General features: G+C 33.7%; 1 protein-coding gene across 1 annotated transcript; it reads right to left on the bottom strand.

Annotated features, from left to right (window-relative positions):
* Window positions 1-3964: 3964 nt before the first annotated feature.
* On the bottom strand, window positions 3965-13978 carry CYLC2 (cylicin 2; the record flags this gene model as incomplete). The annotated part of the gene is made up of 4 exons (XM_082625661.1): window positions 3965-5122; window positions 6581-6702; window positions 8004-8044; window positions 13962-13978. 4 exons carry the CDS (start codon window positions 13976-13978, stop codon window positions 3965-3967), a joined length of 1338 nt encoding a protein of 445 aa, XP_082481787.1.
* Between the last annotated feature and the right edge of the window lie 8035 nt (window positions 13979-22013).

Raw genomic sequence — 22013 nt, 5'->3', positions numbered from 1 at the left:
GACTGCAAAATTGTACAGCCCACTATAAAAGACAGTTTTCAGGTTCCTTTTGTGTGTGTGTGTGTGTTTATGGGCAAGTGTGTGTGTAATATCTATATGTGTATATATATATAATATATAATACATATATACATATATATATACACACACACACCTTTTTTGACATACAAAAAGCTGTACATATTTAATGTATACACGTTGATGACTTCATGAGTTTGGAGATAAGTATACACCTGTGAAATCATCACCACAATCTATGCCATAAACCTATTCATAACCTCCAAAAGTTTCCTCCCACCTTCTTTATATAGTTACCATTTTTATATGATAAAAAACATCTACCCTCTTAGCAAATTTCTAAGTATATAATATAGTATTGTTACAAAACTAAACATATTCTTATCATACAATGCAGCAATTGTGCTCCATGGTATTTACCCGAAGGGGTTGAAAATTTATGTCCATGAAAATATCTATGTATGAATGTTTATAGTAGCTTTATTCATAATATCCAAAGTTTAGAACCAACTAATATACTTTTCAGTAGGTAAATGGATAAATAAACAGTCTTACATCTAGGTAATGGAATATTTTTCAACGCTATAAAGAAATGAGCCATGAAAAGACATGGAGGAATCTTAAATGCATATTACTAAATGAAAGAAGCCAGTTTGAAAAGGCTACTAACTATATTATTACAGCAATATGATATTCTTGAAAAGGAAAAATTCTGGAGACAGTAAAAAGATCGGTGGTTGCTAGGGGTAGGGGGAAAGGGTGGGATGAATCAGCAGAGCACAGAGGAGTTTTAGAACAGTGAAACTACTATATATGTCATTATGAATTTTTTTAAAAAACCATAAAATGTATACCACCGAGAGTGTACCCTGATGTAAACTGTGGGCTTTGGATGATAATGATATATAAATGTAGGTTCATCAGTAGTAACATGTGCTACTCTGGTGGGGGATGTTGATAATGGGGGAAGCTATGCATGTGTGGGTACAGGGCATATATGCGAAATCTCTGTACCTTCTGATTAATTTTTCTGTAAACCTAAAACTGTTCTAAAAAATAAAACCTTTTAAAAAATATCCAGAAAGAAAATTTAAGGTGAAAATTGTTAATTTGAAGATGTCAACAATGTGAAGTTCGTGGAGAATTGTGTTATAAGCAGAGGGAACAAGTGTGAAGCCTAGAAACCTTAATGGTCTATATAGTTAAATACAGAAAGAAATCCAGTGTGACAAGAGCATGCTAGGCAGTTTTGGTACCACATGAGGGCAGAGAAATAGTCAGCAGCCAGATCATTAAAGGCTTTATAATCTAGAGTAGAAGAAAATTTATGCTAAATGTGACTTAGATACACTAGAAAGTTTAAAGTAATGGAGAAACATGATTTTTGTGTTGAGAATGGTTTGTGGCAAAGTGGTGAGAAATGATGTAGGGGGCTTCCCCTGCATTTTGGTAGGGTTTGGGGGGAGGTTTCCAATTGAGATATACTGACTAATTGGACTTCTAGTGTGGAAATGGTAAAAATGCAGTGAAGTAAACCAATTCAGTTATCTTGGAGGTAGTCAGGAAGGACTTACTGACTGATAAGCAGGGTAAAGAAAAAAGACTAATTATGCATGACCCATCAATTTTGGATTGAGTCATCAGGTTAGATATCACTGTCACTTACTGGGTTGGTGAAACTTTGGAGAACCACAGGTTTTGGTGGAGGGATATCAAGAGTTCTATTTGGGACATGTTAATTTTGAGGTGCCTGGAAGACAGTCATGTAGATGCTTTAATTTAATATTTGGATATATGAATTTGCAGTTGAGTGGAGAAATCAATACTACGTTTAAATGTGGGATTCAACAGCATAAGAATGTTGTTTAAATCCATGGGAATGGATGGAATAACTCGGGGAAATATACAGATAGAAAAGAGAAGAGGGACCAGGATAAAAAGATACTGCTATTGGATTTGGCTACATGGAGGTTCCTGGTGGCCTTGGTGCATTTCAGTAGAATGGTAAAGGCAGACACTCAGTTGTTCTTTCACTGTACATTAAATTTGAATCTAAAATTTGGCTTTTGAATACTGTGTTAGAAAATGATCTTAAAAGCATTTTTAGAGGTAAGAGGGGGTTTTAAAATGATTTCCTAAACTAACACAACATTGTTGTGTTATCAACTATACTCCAATAAAAAATGAAAAAAATAAACGATTTCCTAAATTCCCAGAGTGATGCTAACATTTTCAGAAAAGGTTGAACACCTAAACATAGAATTTTACTCTAAGCAGAGGGAGAATGAGGAGTTTCCTAGAAGGGGGAGAGGAGAACAGTGGGGCAGGATTTGATTCTCTTTGTCATTGCAGCTGATCCAGATCAGCAAGGTAGGACCATCTGGAAGACCATGAATTACAATAGCCATTAATCCTTGAGCAGTTGATGTAGGGGGCCAGGGGCCAATATTTAAAGAACAGGCAAAACAGTTATACTTCACTATTATCAGAAAGTTAGCTCTTGAGGGCATATGGAATAGGAGACCCTTCCTTTAATATCAAGGAGAAGCTTTAACTTGGATCTAGAGTTTATACTGCAAAGAATAAAGGGGAGAGAAAATCACTTAGTGAGTTCTGCAACGATGCTGAGTTTATCTGAGAGAGAATGATTTAAATCAGAATATATTTAATTGGCACTAATTGGCAGGTCCAAGATTTTACCTTTTGCTTTATATTCCTTTTTATTTTTCTTCACATTAATAAGATTCATGGGTCACAGGAGAGTTTAATATAGTTATAAAGATATAAAGTTAATTATTTCCACATCAAAATAATATCATATAGGTATTTTCACTCTGCTAGATTCTGTTGAATTCTGGTTAATTTGGTTTTATATATGTATTTATCAGATTATCAAGAATCAATATGTCTTATTTAAATTTACTCACATTTGTAATTTGGACAATTTTGATTTTCATCCTTCCTTAAATGGAGAGAAGTTGGCCACTATTTTCTGTTAAAACAATCAAACGAAACTTTTGTTAAGTAATTGTTAAAATTATTAAAGTTCTGTATCATAAGCCAGTCTCTTCTCCCTCACCTTAAATCATTCTACTTCCCTTAACCTTTTCATTGACACTTTTAAAATCTTCATTCATGTGGTGTTTCCCTCCATATTCTTAAATATTTCTTATTATGAAAAAGTCCAAACTTGCTGAAAGTCTAGTAAAAATCTAGTGAGCAGATTACAGAGATTTTATAAGAATGGTAAATTTCAATTCAAACCTTTAAGTCAGTTTAATTGTTTTTTAATCTTATTTGACTTAAAAGAAAACAAAACTAACTTACCAAGTATGTTTATCTTGTCTTGGAAGCAGAGTATTCAAAATCCATCAACCTGGTTGTGGCTGTTTATACTTCAGAGATGGTACAGGCTCACAAAAAAGCAGTAATTTTTTTCCTCTTTTTCTTTTTCTTTTTTTTCTTTTGAGGAATGCTACCTTTAATTTGTATTTGTACTTATTTGAAAGTAGACTTTATGAAATTCGTTTGACTTCTTCTCATGACTCCTATGGTTCTTTATTTAAATCTGTGGGTGTAATTTCAGGTTGTTTAAATCTATGGTTTCAATATCTGCATCCTTGAATTTTTTTGACGCCTTTGTTGATTTTTTTCTTCTTTGTATCCACAGATTCAACATCATTAACTTCTGAATATTCTTTATGAATCTTTCTAGGGATCTTTCATTGAATTCTTCATATCCCCAAATTTAGCATAAGTATCCTCCAAGTCCTTTTAACGTCTTTCTTATATTTTTAATGAAGGTTTTCTGAGACCATCTTTGTGTTCTTCTTTCCCCCTTTTAAAAAATTATTTCATTAATTCTTTGAATCCCCCTTTTCATATATTCAGTTTCAGACTACTAAAATTGTTCCATCAAATACTCTTCTGAATTATCATCCAAGGCCTACTTGCCCTTCTTGGCATCTTTCTTTGCATCCTTCTTGGCATCTTTCTTTGATTCAGCAGATTTTGTGTCAGTCTCTTTCTTGGCATCTTTCTTCTCTTTCTTGGCAGCATCTTTTGACTCACTATCTGCCTCACTGGGCTTCTTTTCATCTTTCTTATCTTTTTTACTCTGCTTCTTCTTTGAATCTTTCTTGTCCTTTGATTCATCTCCTTTCTCACCAGGTTTCTTTGAATCCTTGTTCCCTTTCTTATCCTTCTTTCCATCCTTCTTTTCACCTTCTGGTTCTGTAATGGACTCCTTGCCCTTCTTTGAACCTTTCTTATCTTTTTTGGAATCTTTCTTTGCATCTCCTTTTCCACCTTCTGATTCTGTAGCAGACTCCCTGCCCTTCTTTGAACCTTTCTTATCTTTTTTGGAATCTTTCTTTGCATCTCCTTTGTCACCTTCTGGTTCTGTAATGGACTCCCTGCCCTTCTTTGAACCTTTCTTATCTTTTTTGGAATCTTTCTTTGCATCTCCTTTTTCACCTTCTGATTCTTTAATGGACTCCTTGCCCTTCTTTGAACATTTCTTATCTTTTTTTGAATCTTTCTTTGCATCTCCCTTTTCACCTTCTGTTTCTGTATCAGACTCCTTGCCCTTCTTTGACCCTTTCTTATTTTTTTTAGAGTCTTTCTTTGCATCTCCTTTTTCACCTTCTGATTCTGTAGCTGAGTCTTTGTCCTTCTTTGAACCTTTCTTGTATTTTTTAGAACCTTTTTTTGCACCTGCTTTTTCATCTTCACATTCTGTAACTGGCTCCTTGCCCTTCTTTGAACCTTTTTTCTCTATTTTGGCATCTTTCTTTGCATCTGCTTTCTCTTCTTTAGCTTCTGGTTCTTTCTTTGAACCTTTCCTAAGTTTTTCCTCTGAAACTGTGGACTCTGCTTCTGAATCTGATTTGTCCTTCTTGTCTTCCTTACTTTTCTTAATTATTGATGGAGATAAAAGTTTTGCTACATCTTTAGCATCCTCCCTGGAGTGTTGAGCTGGTTTCTGTGGAGGCTGCCTCCTAGCAGCTAAATAAACAGATGGTCTCTCAGAAATTCTCATTAAAGAACGGTGCATCCATAATGGTGGTTTATGAGATCCCTTTAATTTGTCTTCATCATATCTCTGAAATATTGGTTAGAATAATAATGAACAACTTGTGTGTGAGTTACACAGCCTTTATTACCAGATATTGAATACATTTAACTTCAACCATGAAAAGATTTTAGATTTTGATAAATAGTGGGTAAATGGTAGGTTGCATAGTTTATTATGCTTTTTCAACTTTGTTCCTTTTTTGTACTAAAGCACAGCCATGCCTCATTTAAGGCCTAATTTTAATTTAGAGGATCTTCATAATTCCCTCAAGATTTTATGTTAAAATTCTCACAGAACTACACTGACTAATGACAAATCAGAGCCTCTCTTCACAATCATGAGAAATTTAGGTTTTGTTTTTGTTTTTTGTTTTTTTACTCTGTGTTCTTGAGATTTCTTGGAATGTCTTCCCCACCTTCCATTTCTATGCTAACTCAGAAACTAATTATTCTCTAATATCTAAGAGTTTCATGTTCAGGCATATCCTGGTCTCTATTGTCACATTCAGAGTCTCTGGAATTTAGAATGCTACCTGTGGTTAAAAGTAAAAGCCTAATACTCCTCTGCCTGACAAGATATAATTTGAGTATCAGATAGGAAACTGCAATAATGAAAGCTATAACATTCAGTGGACATTAGTTTGAGCAGAATGGTACATTCTGTTTTCAACTCCTAATCAAATATTTTTAAAAGCTTAATTGCAAAAATAGCAAATTTTGGAAAGAATGTTAATGGCTGGAAAAATAAATTTAATAAAGAAAGAAAGGAAAATTTAAAAAATATGAGAAAACAGAAGAAACCTAGGTTACTACTGATTAAATATATTCCCTAAAATAAACAAGAGTTGATGATATGTTATTTTGTGAAAACTTTTCTTGGAACATTTTCATATTCCTTGATGATTCCAGAAACATTGGGAAATACTAATCTTCTAATATTCAAAATCTGGAATTCTATATTATAGGAAATGAGAAAGCATTGAAACTTCTTAGTGTATAATGTAACTCCATGATTCTCATGAGGGGGTTTCTCCAACTGGGGAATATTTTCTGAATGTTCATACTAACTGTAGCCTTAGGATCTCCAGATTTCTGTGCTTCTTGGATACATATTTTCTATAATGTGGGATTGCTGAGCAAATATTTAATATGAAATAAGGGAATAATTTTTAAACACTGAAGTGCAAATTAAATATATCTACTTTCTCCAAGTAGTAGAATTGAGTTACCTTTAACTGTGCTGTACAATATGACATTTAAAAGCCACATGTGAACTGAATCAAATTGAATGTAAAATTCAACTGCTCAGTTGCACTAGCCTCATTTCAAGTGTTCAGTAGCCATATTGGAATTGGACTGCAAAGATATAAAATACTTCCATCATCACAGAAATCCCATTGGTCAATGATGATATGTAACATATATAGCTATACATGATTTCACAAGATTATTACCAGTAAAATTATGTGATCTTTTCAATACTCACAGGAACTGTTTTGTCTTGTAGTTGGGAAGGTTTTGATCTCCTTTTTGTTCCTGGCCGTGGTGGTTTGGGAAATACCAGGGCAAAATGTTGTTGATTCCATGATTTTTTACTTAATTCACTGTCTAAGAATACATTAAGCATACACTTTAGAATAAATAGAATTTTATCAGATCTAAAATGGCAGTAAGTTTCTCTTGCCCATTCTTTCCCATTGCCCGTATACTGTAAAGAGGTTAATAATTCATAAATAAATTTGGTTTAGAAAAAATAAATAAATAAAATGGCAGTAAGTAATCATATGTAAATTAATAAATGATTCAAATTATGGCTTCATGTATTTGGTAATGTTTGAAATTCTGTACTATTAATATGAGAAAATAAAATTTGATTTTTTAAAATTTTAACTAGTTTTGTAGTTAATTATATAGTCATTGTGAAACTAATATAGTCTGTAATGTAAATGGAAAAAAACAGTTTTACTGTTTCCTTTTAATCTTTCTATCTCTTCCAATCTAGATTTTTGCTTTATACTCTTTTGGTTAGAATACAATTCTACTGAGAACAGAAATTATGGTAGCTACTTCTGTAGCTCCCAAAGTACTTAGCACAGTTCCTATTTAAAATATTCAGTAAATATATGACTGAATATAAAGGCTAACACTTAAGATCCCCTTAGTAACCATATTCTAAGCTACAAGAGTAAATGTCATACACCCAAGAACTGCATTGTCATCAGTGGCATACTAATGAAGAAAATTGATAAATAACGAGTACCTACAGAATTGTGATTGTGAGGGTCGAGTTACATGGAAACTATAATATAACTGGTTAAAAATATTTAGGTTACCAATAAGACCTGTGAGAGAGATATCCTCATCTATTTAAGTATGTACAAAAATGCTATATATAAGAGAAAATAGACTTGTCCTGTGAGTCTCCTAAAGATAGAATCAGGATCAATGAGAAAATATGCAGAATGAAAGATACATTTAAGTTTAATATATGAGAGAAAGTTGATTACTTGATATAAGAAGTCCTTCACCATCAGATTGACTGGCCTTGTCAAGTAATCAATTTTGCCAATTATATGTCCGATAGAGAATATCAGCAATGTAGCAGAAGACATTCCTGACACAGGTAAGAAGTTATTTATCCATTTTTTTACACTGCCTCTCAACTGTAAGATTATCTAACTGTTTGAGTTCTAACCTGTAAATATGTCCACCTTTATGTTGCTGAACATATTCACTTAATCTTCTGTGGATATTAAGACAAAATATCTTTAGAAGGTATTCACTGAGACCATGAGAAAGGTGCTTAGGAAAATTAAAAGCTGATTTTTAGTAATACTCCATGACAGCTGTTGTTTACCACTTATCCCTAAAATTAATCATACCTGTTTAAAAAAATTGAACTTTCTTACCTGGGATGTAATTATCATATGTCCCAAAGTTCACTTTTTGGCTATTAAAATAAGAGGGGAAAGTTTTAATTAATTTATACAAAATCATTCTATTTAATGATCATTACTGTACATAAACACTTGCCATGACCAACTAGAGAAATATTTTACATTCTTAGATCTCTATTATTATGTAAGATTACTTCATCCTAGAAAAATAGAAATGAGCAAATATGTGTTTTTAACACAAACTCAACATAACTAGAACAAGATGGATAAAAACATTAAAAATAAAAGCCTCACCAAAATGCATATCTGAAATATGGACATTTATGGGCTTTTTTTTTTTTTTTTTTTTGCTGTACGCGGGCCTCTCACTGTTGTGGCCTCTCCCGTTGCGGAGCACAGGCTCCGGACGCACAGGCTCAGCGGCCATGGCTCACGGGCCCAGCCGCTCCGCGGCATATGGGATCCTCCCAGACCGGGGCACGAACCCGTATCCCCTGCATCGGCAGGCGGACTCTCAACCACTGCGCCACCAGGGAGGCCCTATGGGCTTTTTAATGTGACACCATGATTGAATTTTTCCCCACTTTATGCTCCAAATTCTCTTAAAATTGAACTATAAGACATTGAAAGAATTATAAGACATCATCTTAAAAACACTATGCCTAGGTGAGATCAGATCCTCAAAATAATCTCAGAATTTAACCAAATCCAAATCACTCAATGGCATGCATGTCTGTCTGTGAATGTGTACGTGTGTGTGTGTGTGTGTGTCAGTGTATATCACAAGCATTGATATGGATTTTGACTTTTTTTCTTCTCTAGGAGAATATGAGAAATAAAACTCTGTTGCAAAGTAGTTTCTATTTATAAATTTCCATTTGTCTTAGTACTATATGAGCATGTTTATTCTCACAAAGGGGAGTTTTATATCTAATTCTTACTTATTTGTAATGGGGGTACATATTAAGATCTGTTAAAGAAATATTATTATACATCATCCCATTATATTACAGAAATAATGTCATTGTTGATCATGAGTGAGTTTGGGGCTTACACACATGTGCATACACACACACATAAAAACACACATGCTCATACAGTGTTTTCCTATTTCAACATTACATAAATATTAAGAATAAAGTGCAGTACAAAAATATCTTGGTACCTTCATTAAAATTTTTGTTCCCAGTAAAAAACCTGGCACATTTTTGCCACTCTACAAAAATTTGAATGAATTAATTGAATAAAATTCAAGATGTGTTGACTAATAAGTTACCTGGTCTAGTGATCTCTTAACTGAGGGTGTGCATTAAAATTACTCACCCTACTATATCTCTAGGTTTAAACCTAGCCAATCTACATTTATACACTGCTGAATAAATTTTGATTTTCAACCATGGTTATGAACTTCTCTTTTCTAAATGCTCTGAAAGAGGAACAATGTCATGAAACAATATTATTAAATCTGAGATTTAAAAAGTGGTACATACGCATGGTCCATTAATTTCTGTGTAATCTCTGAGGAATATTCTTTGATCATAAAGCAATTGAATTAAAAATCAATAACAAAATTACAGTTGACCCTTGAACAGCAAGCATTTGAACTTCATGGGTCCACTTATATGTGGATATTTTTCAATAATACTACCATACTACAAGATCTGTGGTTGGTTGAATCCCTGAATGTAATACCACAGATTTGGAGGGCCAACTATTAAGTTCTGTGTGGATTTTTGACTTTGTGGGGATTGGCTCCCTTAGAGCCCATGTTATTCATGGGTCAACAGTATATTGAAAGTACATAAACATTTGAAACATAAACATCTCCTTCTAAATAACCAGCAGTCAAACAATTTACAATGCACACTTATGAAAAAGAAGCAAATGGACAATAATTTATAATAAAAATTGTGGAACACGGCAGACAGTACATAGAGAAAACTTTATAGCTTTAAATAACTATATTGCTCAAGGCAATCTGCAGATTCATTGCAATCCCTATCAAATTACCAGTGGCATTTTTCACAGAACTAGAACAAAAAAATTTTTAATTTGTATGGAGACACAAAAGACCCTGAATAGCCAAGTCAATCTTTTTTTTTTTTTTTTGGCCACACCACATAGCATGTGGGGTCTTAGTTCCCCCACAAGGGATCAAACCCGTGCCCCCTGCATTGGAAGTGTGGATTCTTTTCTTAACCACTGGACTGCCAGGGAAGTCCCAAAATCAATCTTGAGAAAGAAAAACATAGCTGTAGGAATCAGGCTCCCTGACTTCAGACTATACTACTAACCTATGGTAATCAAAACAATATAGTACTGGCACAAAAACAGAAATATAGATCAATGGAACAGAATAGAAAGCCCAGAAATAAACCCACGCACCTATGGTCAATTACTCTATGGCAAAGGAGGGCATGACTATACGGTGGAGAAAGGACAGTCTCTTCAATAAATGGTACTGAGAAAACTAGACAGCTACATGTAAAATAATGAAATTAAAACATTCTCTAACACCATACACAAGAACAAACTCAAAATGGACTATAAACCTAAATGTAAGACTGGATACTATAAAACTCTTCAAGGAAAACATAGGCAAAACACTCTTTGACATAAATTGTAGCAATATCTTTTTCAGTGCATCTCCTAGAGTAATAGAAATAAAAATAAAAAGAATCAAATGGGACCTAATTAAACTCAAAAGCTTTTGCACAGTAAAGCAAACCATAAGCAAAAAGAAAAAACAACCCACAGAATGGGAGAAATATTTGCAAACATTGTGACCAAGAAGGGATTAATCTCCAAAATTTACAAACAGCACATGCAGCTCAATATCAAAAAAAGACCCAATCAGAAAGTGGGCAGAAGGCCTAAATAGACATTTCTCTGAAGAAGACATACAGATGGCCAAGAGGGATGTGAAAATATGCTCAACATCACTAATTAGTAGAGAAAAGCAAATCAAAACTACAATGGGATATCACCTCACACCAGTCAGAATGGCCATCATCAAAAAGTCTACAAACAGTAAATGCTGGATAGAGTGTGGAGAAAAGGGAACCCTCCTACCATGTTGGTGGGAATATAAATTGGTATAGCCACTATGGATAACAGTATGGAGGTTCCTGAAAAAACTAAAAATAGAGCTACCATATGATCCAGAGTCCCACTCCTGGGCATATATCTAGAGAAAAGCATGGTTCAAAAGGATACATGCACCCCAGTGTTCATTGCAGCACTGTTTATAATAGGCAAGACATGGAAGCAACCTAAATGTCTATTGACAGATGAATGGATAAAGAAAATGTGGTACACATATGCAGTGGAATATTACTCAGCCATTAAAAAGAATGAAATTATGCCATTTGCAGGAACATGGATGGGCCTGGAGATTATCATACTAAGTGAAGTAAGTCAGACAGAAAAAGACAAATATCATATGATATCACTTATATGTGGAATCTAAAAAAATGATAAAAATGAACTTATTTACAAAACAGAAACAGACACACAGACATAGTAAACAAACTTATGGTTACCAAAAAGGAAAGGTGAGGCATATGGATAAATTGGGAATTTGGAATTGACATATACACACTGCTATATTTAAAAGTATATAACCAAGAAGGACCTACTGTATAGCACAGAGAACCATGCTCAATATTCTGTAATAACCTAAATGGGATAAGAATTTGAAAAAGAATACATATATGTATATGTATAACTGAATCACTTTGCTGTACACCTGAAATTAACACAATGTTGTAATCAGCTATACTCCAATATAAAATAAAAATTAAAAAAAACAAATTAGAGCAAATATAAAAATCCAAAATTTGTTTTTGAAAACATTATTAAAATTTATTAACTTTTAGGAAAACTGATGAAGAAAAACAGAGAGAACACACAAATTACCAATATCTGGAGAGATGAAGGTTTTGTAATTATATAGATTTTAAAGGATAATGAGGAATATCAGTAACAATGTTATTATAATAAACTGAGCAACTCAAGTGAAATAGATGAGCTCCTTGTAAAACTCAGTTTATTTACCAATACTGACACAAGATGAAACAACAAAAATATGAAGAGCCCTATAATTATTAAGTAAATTTAATTCACTATAATGCACAGGACCCCCATTCCTCCCGGCCCCCCACCCAGTCCTCAACTCCAATAAAGAGTTATCCCCCCTAAAATGTCAATAGTGCCAAATTCAGTAAATCCTGTTTTATATCAAGGTGAATCCCTAGGCCAAGATAGTAAGAGAGGGCTTATTAATGCAGCACAAGGGAGAGAAAGATAAAATGTACAGTGGATATGAGATCTGGAAGCTAATGCTGGAGGTTTTTAAAGTTCAGATTTTTAGATACCTATTTGATGCCAAATCTTTGGGCAAACCTCTTGCACTTCCCTCAGAAGTCATAGACCTATTCAGTATTAATAATGGAAGGATTTAGTTGACTGACACAACCTGGATTGAAGACAAAGGCAAGAAGAGGTGAAACTCTTGGGTTGTTGCAGTTTGGATGAATAAAGGTATTAAAGAAGATTAAGTGGGCGGGGGGTGTACTGAGCTCAAAGAGGAGAATTTTCTTTATCAGGTACAAAGTTGGTAGTCATGGCACAGAAATGTAAGTCTAATATTAAGTTCCTATCATTGTTAGAAGAGTTCAGAGGAAAGACAAGAAGAAAATTATTTTCTGCATCTCAAATTCTCTGTTAAGAGAATGGGAAGTTGCCACTTGAGCCTAAGGAAATATGATAAATATGATAATTAAGGATTTTTATGTGGGCTTCATTGGCTAACAATGAAGCCATTTGATTATGAATTCAACCACACTTTTATTCAACAATAGCACAAGAGTTTGGGGATTACAGTAGAAAACAACATAAAGAAATAGTCATAAAACCAAAAATAGGTTTTAACCATTATGGTGAAGTCCTTTGAAAGCTACACAATCCTCATGATAGTAGTAATGAAATCAATATTTTATTGTGCTTAAACATTTTAAAGTAAGTACAATATGATGTTATTCTGTCATGGTATATTCCCAAGCAGAGATTACTGTGTAATAGTGAGCAAGTCACTCAACATCTAAAGTAATCAGGACAAATACAGTCAAACATTTTACTAAAGATTGTCCTTTAAAGTAGTGATTGTATTATAACGAGGTAGGCACAGGGAAGCCTGTTTTATTTTCAAGATTTGTGTTTTATCTTTTCTTTAACAGTAGAGTCCAAAGAAAACCCAGTTACACTTTCCTTTATATTTCCAGAGTTACATGCCTTTGCCTTTGTTCCATGTCTTCACAGTAAAAAGGTATACATAATTGAAAGGTTTTATTTTCCTACCTCACTTTAACACAAGATAAATTAAGAATAAGGACACTATTATCATCAAACTTCCCATGTCTGCACAGTCTGCTTTTCATTGCAAAGTACTTTTGCATACTCAATATTTCTCAAGGGGATACAATTAGTGTTTAGTTGTTCTTCTTTGTGTTGGGCTGCCCCACTTACTACCAAAGGTTTAACACCCTTGACCCATGCTCTGTAAAGTTCAGCAGCACTCCTTAGTCACTGTGACAAAAAAAAAGTTCTTATAAATTTCCAAATGGCCTCTAAGGAGATGATAGTTATCTGAATGTCAATCATGAATTCTTTCATTCTATATGATCCAAAATACAATATGATAAAAAAAATGAAGAATCACATGGAAAAAGAATTATCCATAACCATGTATATATTTTATCCAAGTGAATGAATTAGTTAAGTCTGGGATCAGAACAAGACTTATGATATTGCTTGAGAACATAAGTGTCTGTTAAACACACACTCTCTTGTTTGTCGGTGACATAATAATAATAATATAACAAACATCTCTTTACATTAAAAAGAATAAATGTAAAGTTAACTAGAGCATTTCAGTTATTTTAAAACATAAAATTTGACAAGAGGACTTACGATCTTGGTACAGACATTTCCCCCACCTATGATTTGCCAGGACTTAAGGACTGTGAGTTCCAATTAGTGATGTTGAGAGGTGACATCATAAAGAGGCCAAGAGCACTGAGAATTAAAGGGGAAAACAAGAAGAGCCACTATTACTTGTGTTTTATGTTCTCTAATATTCAGTCTAATATTGGTGTTTACTTTCATTATTACTGACTAAATACAACTGGTAGTTTCAAAATAACCAATTGATTTTACATCTTAATAAACAGATTGTATCAATTTTTCATATAGTTTTAATTTATTGATGAAAAGGATGAATCTAAACATTTATCTATTAAGCTTGGTTGTAATCCTAACTTCCCTGACATTCATGTATCTTTTGTTAAATCATTTGCATAACTTAACATTGCCTTTTCCCATTGTAACCTTATGGGTTGCTCATAGATACAAGGTTTTAAAGAAGGCTAGGTGATTATTAAAATTACCAACTTACTGACAGAGCTGAGTTAGATAATTTTAATTCTACCTACCACTCCACCCCACTAATAGATGAATAAAAATACTACTAGAGTAATATTTGAAAATGTTGCCATTATTTAGCTCCTTTTGGAGAATTTCAACTGACATTTTTTCCCCTAAAGAGTAGTTTGTTTGTTTTTTTTAATTTTATTGAAGTTTAGTTGATGTACAATGTTGTGTTAATTTCTGCTATACAACAAAGTGATTCAGTTATATATATGTATATCCTTTTTCACATTCTTTTCCATTATGGTTTATCACAAAATATTGAATGTAGTTTCCTATGCTATACAGTAGAACCTTGTTTTTTATCCATCCTATATATAATAGCTTGAATCTGCTAATCCCAAACTCCCAATCCTTCCCTCCCCCATCCCCCTTGGCAACCACAAGTCTGCTGTCTATATCTTTGAGTCTGTTTCTGTTTCATAGATAAGTTCATTTGTGGTGTACTTTAGATTCCACATATAAGTCATATCATATAGTATTTGTCTTTCTCTTTCTGACTTACTTCACTTAGTATGATCATCTCTAGGTTCATCCATGTTGCTGCAAATGGCATTATTTCAATCTTTTTATGGCTGAGTAATATTCCATTGTGTGTGTGTGGGTATATCACATCTCCTTTATACATTCATCTGTTGATGGACATTTAGGTTGTTTCCATGTCTTGACTATTATAAATAGTGCTGCGATGAATATAGGGGTGCATGTATCTTTTTGAATTATAGTTTTGTCTGGATATATGTCCAAAACTGGAATTGCTAGATCATATGGCAACTATATTTTTAGTTTTTTGAGGAACCTCCGTACTATTTTCCATAGTGGCTGCACCAATTTACATTCCCACCAACAGTACAGGAGGGTTCTCTTTACTCCACATCCCCTCCAACATCACAGCCTCACACCATACACAAAAATAAACTCAAAATGGCTTACAGACTTAAATATAAGACATGACACCATAAAACTCCTAGAAGAGAACATAGGCAAAACATTCTCTGGCATAAATTGAACCAGTGTTTTCTTAGGTCAGTCTCTCAAGGCAATAGAAATAAAAGCAGTGATAAATAAATGGAACCTAATCAAACTTAGAAGATTTTGCACAGCAAAGGAAACCATAAACAAAACGAAAAGACAACCTATGGACTGGGAGAAAATATTTGCAAATGATATGTCTGTTAAGGGCTTAATTTTCAAAATATACAAGCAGCTCATACCACTCAATAACAACAACAAAAAAACAGGCAAACAACCCTGTCGAAAATGGGCAGAAGACCTAAATAGATATTTCTCCAAAGAAGACTTACAGGTAGCCAATAGGCACATGAAAAAATGCTCATCATTGCTAATTATTACAGAAACGCAAGTCAAAACTACAATGAGGTACCACCTCACAGCAGTCAGAATGGCCATCATTAAAAAGTCTACAGGGGCTTCCCTGGTGGCGCAGTGGTTGAGAGTCCACCTGCCAATGCACGGGACACATGTTTGTGCCTCAGTCCGGGAAGATCCCACATGCCACAGAGCGGCTAGGCCCGTGAGCCATGGCCGCTGAGCCTGCGCTTCCGGAGCCTGTGTTCCACAACGGGAGAGGCCACAACAGCGAGAGGCCCGCATATGGCAAAAAATAATAATAATAATGCTCTAAAAATTTATAACAATCCACTTTTCATAATCTATGGTAAAGGCATCATCAAGAAAGGTAGAAGAGATGATTTTGCAAATACTATCAAAACTCACCTTCTCAGTAGTATGCCCACTTGTGTAATGTCCTGGGGTCTCATCATCCCTTCATATACATCAGACAATCAACACTTGAAAGCTTCTTTAAAATCCAGTGGTCTGTTGGTACGAGGGATAAGGCCCAGGACCTCAACATTCCTCTTAAACACCAAACTCCCATAGATAAACTTGAATATCCAATATAGACTCTAGCACTGTACACATAAATATATCTGAATAACAAAGGTGATTATAAAACTGCAAAAGATAAATGTAATATGATGAGAATACTACAGTGTAGAATTTAGCTAGGAATAAAATCACTTCCAGAGAAGCAAAGTGAAGAGACGTTACAGATTAAAATAAGTTTGAAATATTTACTGATTAATGATGTTTCTCACATAAACCAAAGTTCTGAGTATAAAAAATAAGATCTTTCTAAAAAAATCAAACAAAAAACCAAAATCAGATCTTTCTAATATTATAGTTACTTTTTTCAAAATGAACAATATGGAACACACACACTGTTACACTTGTTATTTCTTATATTTTTTCCTTTAATTTAATTAGTGATTCTTTTTGAATTTACCAGTCTCGAGGTATCAATATGTCTGCCTAGGTCCTGTAGGATAGAACTCCCTATCAGTCCTTATGTAGCTATCTCGGCTTGGTTTCCTAACATCAGGGTTGACAAACGTCGTTTTATTTTATTCTGGATTTGGTTTATTTCAACCCTAGTTCTCCACCATCGGTAATTTCAACCATAAAACTGGACGGTGGCACCATTTCAACTCCATTTCATATCTGGATAGTGTATTTCTGGCTTTGGCTTTATTTTGGTGCCAAGTTTTAAACCACTTACAATGTGTGAACTATATAGTGGCACCAACTCACATCAATGTATTTATATTTGTGGCCTTCTTTTGGTAAGGTATTTATTTCTGAATTATAAATCCTTCTTTGGTGTCAACATGACTTAAGTATTTATTACATTTAAGTGTATCTAATATTTCTATGTGTTGAGAAGTTATTAGAGATTTTGTCATGTACTCAGTTCACTGCCTACCACAAGGAATCTTTTCAAAAAGTGTCACTGGATTAGAAAGTAGAACTTTATTTAACTATTGAAGCAAACTTTGAATTTCCACATCAAATATGAACATGCAAATATGGAGGGATTATCAGTAAGAAGCAACTGAAGTATGACTCTGCTTCATATAATGACTGATGCCAAAAGCAAACTTCAGAGCTCTCACTCCTCCACATCTGTCTCTCTCTCTCTCCCTCTCTCTCTCTCTCTCTCTCTCTCTCTCTCTCTCTATATATATATATATATATATATATATATATATATATACATACACACACACCAACAGTAGCTCTGTATTTAAAAAGTGACAGTAACCAGTACCCTTTTAGAAACTACCTGCTGACAGTCCACATGGATCAAAGAAATTCAAGAAGTGGGCCTCTCTGTAGCTCTCAAGAATTTCCTTTTTAAAGCTGATGTCATCTGTTTATGAAGCATCAGGAGAGATATTCCTCTTACTTAGTGCCTGGATAAATTAAATGCTCAATAAACATTTGTTGAATAAATTAATAAATTTGAAATTGAACATGCAATTGAATAAGAAATCACATAAATAAGTGTCAGGGTTTTCACCCAGTGTCTTCCTAGAAACACAATTTAGAATTTGAAAGAGGCAGTCAATTTGGGCTTGCCCACACCCTTGTCCAAATGTTTACAAAGTTAAGTGTTAAACTAGTCTCATGAAGCAGTTGTTTTAATAGTAAAGTTAGATTGTTTTCAGGCATTGCAACTTTTGACATATTGAAGAAATAAAGATGTTGCCACACAAAAAGCTATTTCCAAAATGTTGATTAACTTAAATCAGTATAGAAGAGACCTAACCATTCTTGCCCTTGATTTTTTATGTGCCATAGGCAAAATTGATTATCTCTAAGAACTTTAGATGTCTAAAACAGTGGTTTAGTGTGCCCCATTATACTCGGCTTATTACCATGTATCTACTCTCCTCCATTTAATTCTGTTATCAATATGCATCTTTTTATTTGAGAATATTTCTTTAGTATGTGTCAGAACCACCTGGAGGACTTGTTAAATACTGATTGTTGGGACCCAACTCTAGAGTGTCTGATTTAATGGTTCTCTGGTAGGGCTTGAGAATTTACAGTTCTAACAAGTTCCCAGGTGAAAATAATACTTCTGGTAAAGAGACCACACATGGAAAATTATTGCTTTAGGCCTGTTGCTATGATTTGATAAATTTAAAAATAATTATTTAATCTTGTTATTAGAGTTAGTTGGAGGAAAGGGAGTCATCATTGCTATATATAAACATGTATCAGTAATGACAAATGACATTGTACTTTTTAAATTTTTAAAAAATTTTTATACAATTTTTAAAGGTTACACTCCAATTACAGTTATTACAAAATATTGGCTATATTCCCATGCTGTATACTACATCCCTTTAGCTTATCTTACACTCAATAGTTTGTACCTCCCACTCGTTCATCCCTCTGTATCCCCTCCCCAACTCCCCACTGGTAACCACTAGTTTGTTCTCTATATATGAGAGTCTCTATTTTGTTATATTCAGTAGTTTGTTGTATTTTTTAGATTCCATATGTAAGTGATATCATACAGTATTTGTCTTTCTACATCTGACTTATTCCACCTAGCATAATGCCCTCCCAGTCTTTTTTTTTTTTTTTTAGAAAATTGATCATATGTCTTTCTTCTCCTGCATTAAAATAAAATTTTACATTCAAAATTCACTCATTGAGCTTCCCTGGTGGCGCAGTAGTTGAGAGTCCACCTGCCGATGCAGGGGACACGGGTTCGTGCCCTGGTCGGGGAGGATCCCACATGCCGCAGAGCGGCTAGGCCTGTGAGCCATGGCCGCTGAGCCTGCGCGTCCGGAGCCTGTGCTCCGCAGCGGGAGAGGCCACAACAGTCAAAGGCCCGCGTACCACAAAAAAAAAAAAAAAAAATTCACTCATTATTTTGGAATGTTATTTCATAAATAATCTAGGAAAATAAAAATATAGATAAGAATTTTTAGTTCATCCTTAATGCAATTATACTATATTTTATATTTCTGTTACAACCAAGAGAATGCAAATGCTATTAGATAAACAGTTTGTCACAATTATGTTTATCCATAAATCATTTTTTACCTTGGAAAATTGTCTAAACTTCATAGTTAGAAGGTTGCTTTTCTTCCTTTGTGCTTAGCTACAAATTTAATTAGATGCAATATCTTTTCCCCCTTACAAAGTTGTTTGTTTTTGTTTGGTTTTTGTTTTTGTTTTTGTTTTTCATACTTAAGTGACAGTAATTAAACTGTCAGTGAAAGGAACATTTAGAACACATACAAGAACATAACACATGTGTAAATTTTGGTTACTCTGCTATGCCAAGTACAGGAAAACTGTGATATAAATGATAATGATAGAACAAAATAAATTGCTTTGAGGATAACTGATTTTAGATAGCAATTGCAAAATCTTTTTTTCCAGCTACTCCACTCAACTCTGATGTTAATATACATCTGTCTTATTTGTTTGGGAATTATTATCCAAATATAAATATCTATCAAATCCAAGTATCTTTTGTACTACAAATGTCAAAACATTGTATTTCTGAATATGGTATTCTAAAGAACCCACTGTTGGCTAGAACATTTGTTATATGATTACAGATGCTCCGTTTATTTATTCACTCATACAATAAACACTTATTAGATTTCTGTTGCACATTAGGAGTTTTACTATCTATGATATGCAAACACAAGAATTATGTTATAAATTTCCTTGAATATATTAACATAGAGAAACTTGGAAGCAAGTAATTTCAAGCCAATTTGAGGAAAATATGAGGATAAAAAAATCATCAAAGATTTTTCTTACTTTTTTTCTATGACTTAATAAAATAATTTCCATTGTTATCCCTGTTTTTATTTCAATATCCAAGTGTAACATTTGATTAAGTTGCAGATCAAGAAGTTGTACGTAGGCTGTTTGGCTCCAGAATCAGTTCTTTTAAGCACTGCACATATAGCTCATAATCTTTCTACTTGCAGAAGGAAGTCTGAGGCGTTATGTGATCACAAAGAAACAACCCTGCCAAGAGAATTCAAAGAGTAATGTTTTATAGAAAGATGGTACTTAATCTGGGTCTTGAGGGATGAGAAATACATGAGCATTGATAAAACATAGAAATATAAAAAATTAAGGAGTAAGGGGAAAGAAAAGTAGTTTAATGTGGAACAACTGACAGAGAAAGAAAAAAGTGTTGAAAGATGAGGTTGAGATTTAGGTAGGCATAAGTTTCGTGTAACATCTGTATGCAAATAAAATAGGTTTAGATGATGATTGAGGAGGAAGCAAGTGCACAGTTAAAAATATAACAAGACAAAACAGTGACATGGGCAGTGTTGGCATGAGAATCAGGAGTTACATATAAATCCCCATCTAGTGTCTCTATCACAGTGCATAAGATATAAACAAGTCACTTATTTTTCAACGTTCCTGTCTGTAAAATTATTGAGCTTGATGTTCTTTTCAGATCCTTTTCTATAGAAGGATCACTTTTATTGAGGCAAAAAAACATGGATGTGCTTTTCTCTTTAGATGTGTATTGTGTGAATAAGAATGATTGCAACCTATTAATTCCTCTCTCTCTCTCTCTCACACACACACACACGCACATTAAAAACTACCAGCAAATGGGTTAAATTCCTTATATACTATCAATATCATTAATAATTTTAAATGATGTTTATTTCTTCCATTGATGCTATTAGGGATGAACAAATTATGGAAACTAATGTAACCTAAAAATAGCAGGGGATTTCATGTGCAATCCTCCAACAGCTACGTGAGAGTCATGGGAGGATTTTAAGTGGAGGTGTGATGATTTGGCTTGCAAAAGATCATTCTTGCTACAGTCCATTGTATAGGTCTTTCAAAACTACTTTGCCCTGAAGATCTTCTAAGAGGAAAATGGAGGAAGTTACATTTAAAACCTTTCTACCCATCTGAGATTATTTAGGTTCAGTATTAGATTTCTTTAGGTTAATGTTGAGCAATTATTTTCTTAATTCAGAGACATGATTCACAGGGTTATGGTGTGGATTAAATTGAGTTAGATAAAAAGGGCATCATAATAGTGTATAATGGTAATAGTTTACCTCCTTCCCATTTTCATGTAGTGTTTAGCAAAATGCCCAAAACACAGTAATGGTTGGGGGAGAGCTCCATGAGGGTAAGAGCTGACTAAAAGTAAAAGAAAATTGCATTAGTTTGAGCATAAATTTCAACATAATGTTACCTTACAAACAACAGAAGTATTCTTGTTAAATCTTTTTATCCATCCAAGAAACACTGAGAACTACTTCTTAGGGATTAACCTTCAGTAAGAAGCTGACTATAGAATTCTGATCAAAAAATAATGAACATTCATGCTGAATTGGAGTCTTCCTGAATTCACTTTAAAAAAAGTATAAAACAGGTTATATCTGAAATGTTATCTATAAAAATTCAATAAGATTTTAAAATTAATATATTAAGTTTTAAAATAAAAATAAATGATATTGCTCCCATTGTAAAAGTTAAACATGCTTATTTTAGAATGTGGAATAGTAGAGGTTATAAACCTGTATTTATTGAGTTAATTAAATGTCGACAGTTACTGCCCTGAACTCAAGGGAATGGAGGTGAGGTTTTCTCAATCTTTTACTCATTCTTCAAAAATGCCACAACAACTATATATCAGTTTTAGAAGAACAG

Source organism: Mesoplodon mirus (genome assembly GCF_964341445.2).
Source record: "Mesoplodon mirus genome assembly, chromosome: 1".
Lineage (NCBI taxonomy): Eukaryota > Metazoa > Chordata > Mammalia > Artiodactyla > Ziphiidae > Mesoplodon > Mesoplodon mirus.
This window is presented reverse-complemented; position numbering and strand designations above follow the sequence as displayed.